The 5,979-nt window shown below is 60.3% G+C and overlaps 1 protein-coding gene across 2 annotated transcripts in view; it reads right to left on the reverse strand.

Moving 5' to 3' along the window:
- Positions 1 to 5,086, reverse strand: part of PXDN (peroxidasin) — a 76,352-nt gene extending 71,266 nt beyond the window's left edge. The window contains exon 1 of one of the 2 annotated variants that reach the window (XM_032430027.1): positions 5,023 to 5,086. In XM_032430027.1, the coding sequence (XP_032285918.1) occupies positions 5,023 to 5,063 (41 nt within the window). In that variant the 5' untranslated portion in view covers positions 5,064 to 5,086. Of the gene's footprint in view, positions 1 to 3,346; positions 3,729 to 5,022 lie in introns of those variants that run through there. The other variant, XM_032430028.1, reaches the window with a different exon arrangement.
- Positions 5,087 to 5,979: the final 893 nt, after the last annotated feature.

Below are 5,979 nucleotides of genomic sequence, written 5' to 3' on the forward strand. Positions count from 1 at the left end.
CCCTCCCCCCATGAAGCGGGAGCCCTGGGGTACCCCCATGAAGCGGGAGCCCTGGGGTGCCCTCCCCCCATGAAGCGGGAGTCCTGGGGTCCCCAGCACACAGTGGTGCAGGCGCCCCTCGCTGCTCCCAGGGCCCCGCCCCAGCGGCTCCTCCTCATCCTGCCTGCAGACCCGCGCTCTCCAGCGCTCCACAAGGCCTCGTACACCCCTGGGTGGGGCTGCATCCAGGCACAGATCCCCAAACCCGCTAGGTGATCAGGAAGCTGAGGCGGCAGAACAGGGCAGCTGTCTGGCGGGCAGAGCCCCCTGCCTACTTTGCGGCTGGGCTGCGTCCCCAGGCTGCCTCCCGCCCAGGGCTTCCTGTCACATGGACAGTGGTCTGGCATGGCCTGGCTGTCTGATGGATGTCAGTTTTGGAGTAGATCCCCATGACCTCACAATGGAGGCTGCAGGGCAAGAAAGGGGTTGGGGGAGGCTGGGGAGGGCAGAGGGCCCGCCAGCCCCAGGCCAGAACCCCAGAGGAGGGCAAGAAGGGCAGAAATGTCAGTTTTAGGACTCGCTTTTTAATTATCGCGGTGGCAAGCTTCTACTGCGGTGCTTAACAGACTGGAACATTCCAGACTGGAACAGGCCGGTGTACAGAAGAGCGGCCGGTGGGGAAGGAGCCCAGGAAGGCAGCAAAGCGCCGGCTGCAGGCCAGAGGGGCACGCGGCCCGCCCACCACAGCCCCAGGCTCCAGACCTCAGGGGGCCGGTGCAGTTCATTCTAGAACACCCAGCAGATGCTGCCAGTGGGCACGAGCTGGGGCCACACACCAGAACCCCAGGGCGGCCACAGACTCTGACGCTCAACAACCCGGTTCCGCCCCGCGTGAACACACTCCCGGAATACCGTGGGAAGTGTCAGAGGCCCAGTGGCTCTGCGTCAATCTTTTTTGGGGGTGGGGGGGGCGACGCGGGAGGTCTTAAAAGCGAAGGGATGATGCAGGGTCACAAGGTCCAGCTAATTTGGGGGTCAGGTTCTGTCTTTATCTTCGTATTTTTAAGTTCCCAATTTCTACCAAATAATTTAAAAATAGAAAAAAAAAAAATCCCGGTTTATGAGAGCAGAGAGCTGGGAAACAAGCCACAGGGGAAAATTAAATATTTCTGCATGAGCAGCCTGTCATGTGACTGCACCTACCAAGCACCCACTCTAACCTAGCAGACCCCAGGGACAGAGCCGCCTGGCACCTCAGACACACCCTCCTCCTCCTCTCCGGCGTCCCCCACGGAGGCTTCTCATCTGGACTGTCCCGTTTCCCAAAGCCTAGGTCCTCGCCATTACTAGCTTGCTCCTGTGACCTCAGTCCAGGGCCCAGTGACCTGCAAAATGTCCTCCCACAGGAGCCTATCACAGCAGGAGTCAGCCCAACCCTGGTCCCAGGGTCTCCAATGGCAGGCTCCGTCTTCTGGACCTGAGTCTGCAGGGTGGTGAAATGGGTTTGTGTTCACTTCACCAATAATCTGTGCAAGTCGTCTTCCTTCTATAAGGGACTTGGTCAGCAGAGCATCCTTCCCACTGGCCTCAGAGAAGCCGTGAGACTAAGCATGGTCCTTTCAGAACATTTCTGAAACTACAAAATCCGTGAAGATATAAGGTAAAGTTTATGCAAATGAAAGCTTTCTGGAAATCTTGTGAGTGTTCACTATGATGTCACTCTCCTTGGCTATTTTAGAAACACTTTAAGTTTCTGTGGGGAATTTCGCCATGCACAGTAAGCCGGAAGACCCCATTTTTGTTCTGCAACCCTCATATTTTAAAATACCGCTCTTTTTAAAAAGCAATTAAGATTTGGTGGCAAAGCACCATACTGGCCAGATGTGAAAAGTGACTTCAGGGTCCAATTTTCTAACACCGACTCCGTAAAGAAATTATCCATATCCAGACAACCCTCACTGTGCCCGCCTTGGAGTCCGTTACTTAAGAGCGTGATGCCCTCTTGGATGTCCGCCTTGGTTGGCTACACAGACCCTCTGGAAGGAAAACCGATTTCTCTCTCTGGAAGGAACAGCATTGCTGAGAATGACCCCGGCCAAAGACCCCCAAGACGCTGCCTGCCCAGTCAGCGGCCCCTGAGGGAGGTGGTCTGCCAGGTGCTCGGGTTCAAAGTTCCAGCGCTGTCCGCCCACTTCCTACAGTTCACTCAAGATTTTACAACGTTTGCAGGCTCTTGGGCGGTGCCGAAATGAGCCGGGCTCAGGCAAGAAAAGTGGAAACTATTTTTGGCATCCAGAGGGCAGCTGTAGGACGCGGACGCGGTCGGCGCCTAAAAGGCATGCCTGCCTTTACAGATTTGGGGAGGTTCTAATGAGGGACGCATCCGGAAACCTGGAGGCCTGCGGCCAACTCGGGGCGCACTAGGCCTGGGCTGCGGCCGAGGCTCGGGGTCGGCCTCCGGGGAGGGGGCATTCCGGGCAGAGGCGAGGTCGGCACGGGTGTCTGCGCCGCGCAGAGGCCAAGTGCGCGACACTTTGTACCCACTTGAGCGCCAAGTGGCAGCGAGTGTGGCACCCCCGCGAGAGGCGCGCCGGGGCGGAAACGCGCTCCGAGTCCTCCGTCTACACCCAGCTGCCCCGGAACTCGCAGACCCGCACCACGGCTGCCGCGCTCGCTGGGGCACCGGAAAAGTCCGCGGGAACGCGCGCCCCTCGAGCCGGGGATACCCGGGCAGGAGGCTCTCGGCGCCCAGCGGATGAGGGGAAAGGGCGCCGCTAAGGGTCTCTGAGGGTCCGAGAGGGAATGTCCCCCAAAGAGGGGACGGGGCTCTTGCGGTCCTGGAGGAGGGGGAGGCGCGGGGGCGCACCAATCTAGGGCAGGAGGGGTACCGAGAGAGGCCGCAGAGGGGAGAAGGGGGCGCGGAGGAGGGAAACCAACAGGAGAGGGAAACGGGGAGGGGGAGGCGCGGAGGAGGGGACGGAGAGGAGGAGGGGAAGGGGACTGGGAGGAGGGGTGGGGGATACACCGCGTTCGGGCAGGGTGGGGACGGAGAGGGCGGGAGCAGGGAGAACTGGGCGCGGAGGGGGCGCGAACGGACAGGGATGGGGCCCGGCGGGGGCGGCGAGCGGGACTCCCCCGGGCTGCCCCAACAGCTTCCCCGTCCAGCCGGGGATTCCAAGCTGCTAACAAAGGAAGCTCCGGAGGCCGCGCTTCCCGCGCTCAGGTCGGCCCTCCGCGCCCGGGCCAAGGCGGACAAAGGCCGGAGGGCCACTGCCCGGCCCCCAGACCCACAGCCCCGCCCACGCCCTCTGGTCCCCCGTCCGGGCCCCCCCCCAGCCACCCCCGGCCCCGCGCCCCCCGCACTCACAGGATGGAGGTCTGCGGCGCCACGGCGGGCACGGCCTCCAGCAGCAGATGCATGCAGCGCACGGTGGTACGGAAGCACAGACAGCGGCTCGGACAGCCGGCGCCCGGCTTCGGGGCGACAGTGGCCAGCGCCCCCCAGCCGCAGCAGAGCACGAGCGCCAGCAGGCAGCGACGCGCGGGGCCCGCGGGGCGCACGGCCATGGCCCTGGGCGCGCGACGCTCGGACGCAAGAGGACCGGGAGGGCCCGGCGCGACCCTGAGGGCTCCGGACTGCGCCCGCCCGCACGGCCCACGTCCCAGCTGTGCGCTGGGGGCGGGGGGCGCCAGCTGTGCACATGCGCGCGGCTCCTCCCTCCGCACCCTCCCGGAGGGCCGGGGCGGGGCGGGACCTCAGGCCCGGCGTCAAGCTGCTGCGCCCGGGTCCCAGCTTAGGGGCCGCCCGGCAGCCCTCTCTGGAGGCTCACTGGTGCAGAGGGTTGATGGGGCCCCCGGGGACAAGTCCACGTCTGCACTTGGGAGCTGGGGGCCTCGGCCATCTCGCCTAGCTGCGCTTTCCACATGTGTGCAAAGGGTTTTTTGTGGGTTTTTTTTTTTTTTTTTTTGGTCTTTGTTTTATAAAAGCGCTTTTAGCGTGCTCACTTTGTTCCAGGCGCGGTTCCAAGGGGCCTCTCCCTCTCTCTCTCCTGCACTCTACCTCTCTCTTCCTCTCTCTCAATCTATCAACTCCCCCTCCTCTTTCTGTGAACACACAGGCTGCAGCAGGATTGAAGCCAAGCAGCCTGGCACCTGCCTGTGCCCCCCCCCACCCCCGACCTGCTTTCAGCCAGTGCTGGCCCCAGGGCACTGTCTGGAGCACAGAGGACATTTATGTCCAGTCCTGGGTTCAGTGCTGAGACAGGTGGACTGACGCTCAGTGCCCTTTAGCTCCCTGCCTGGAGGTCACACCCAGAGGAAACCCTTGCACCCACCCCAAGTGGGACTTGGGTGGAACCACCAGCAGACACAGGAGGAGCTGTGGAAAGGTGGGGACACTGAGTCACACACATACATGTCTGCAATTTTGTGCTAACACTCTACATGTTATCCACTGATTCTCACAAGAACCCAGTCCCTGCATTTGGCAGATGAGATCGTCACCAAGTGCCAGCGCCCAGCGCAGCCCTGGTGTGTGATGTGTCCGCTGTGTGGGCTGGTGGCGGTCTGACCCAGGGGTGCCGGAGGGCGTACAAGGTGAGACTGGTGAGTGACCAGGCACCTTCCTGGGGATGGGTGAGCACATACCTGCAGGGCACACAGTTTCAAGGGTCCCCATCTGGGGGCAGCTGAGCTGAGATCTGACTCAAGGCCCTTCCGGAGGCTTGTGTGTGTGTCCTCGAGGCCACTGTCCCCACTACCACATGGAGCAACATTCCTGGTCACCTAGGGACCCAGCACAAGCCATCCCAGGGTGCTGTATACTAAGCAGTCATAAACGTCCCCCAGTGGGCACTCCTGGGCTCCCCGTACTTCTACAAGTCCCCACCTAAATGCCCCGCAAGAATTTTAAGCTTATCATATCAGAAACGTGAAATGTGACTCTCCCTGAAAATGTATTTTTCCTCCTGAATCACTAATTTGGTCCTCCAAACCACTTTCCCGTAACTTCCCCCTGGAAGTTGTCCCCACCCTCATCCTTACCCCGCTTCATGGAGCTGTGAATTCCAATTCCAGGTGCTCATCACGGCTGGAGAAATTCTGTTCTCTGTAGCCTTGCTTTCCATAACCATTGACAGTCCCGTCCCTCCCCGCCGCCCCCGGCTCACCACTGAGACTCCCTCCTGGGGACCCTGCCTCCTGGGTCTGCTGACCATCCTCCCTGCAGGGGACAGAGAATATGTCACAGCTGTGGCCACACCCCTTCCCAGTCCAGACATCGGATTGAAGTGGGCAAGGGCCATGTTTCACAAAACACCTTCAACGTCCGGCCACCCCAGGAAGTGTGGCCTCTAACACACTTGTTAGCTTCTCTTCTCAGGTAGGCAGCTCTGTCCACACCAGCCGTGGGGTTAATTGTAGGAGTCCGTCTGGCTGGGGGTGCACACAGTGCTTTGATCAAACGCTAATCTAGGTGTGGTGCTGCAGGGATTTTGTAGATGAGATTAGCATTGGTTGACAGCTAGGATCTGTTAACGTGAAGTCAAGAAGATTACCTGCCACAATGTGGGTGGGCTTCACCCAATCGGTTTAAGGTCTTAAGAGTAAAAGCTGGGGGTTCCCGGAGAAGAAATTCTGCCTCAAAACTGCAGCCTCGACCCCTGCCTGTGTTTCTAGTCTGCTCCCCTGCTTTACAGATTGAGGAATCCCCAGTCCCCACAATCACAGGAGCGGGTTCCTTAAAACCAATCTGTCCATCCGTCTTCCTTCCTTCCTTCCTTCCTTCCTTCCTTCCTTCCTTCCTTCCTTCCATCTTCCAATTGTGCTGTTTCTCCAGAGACCCCTGGCTGCACAGCCGTTTGCAGAGCGCTGGCTGAGGAGGTGTGGGGGGAGGCCGGTACCAGCATCCATGCCTGAAAGAATTCACCCTCCTGAAGCTCCTTCTTCTGCTGAGCTGAGGGCACTTCCCGCGTCTTGAGTTCATTATTTCCTGCTCCTGCC

Source organism: Phoca vitulina, unplaced genomic scaffold (assembly GCF_004348235.1).
Source record: "Phoca vitulina isolate PV1807 unplaced genomic scaffold, GSC_HSeal_1.0 scaffold42, whole genome shotgun sequence".
NCBI classification, from domain to species: Eukaryota; Metazoa; Chordata; class Mammalia; order Carnivora; family Phocidae; genus Phoca; species Phoca vitulina.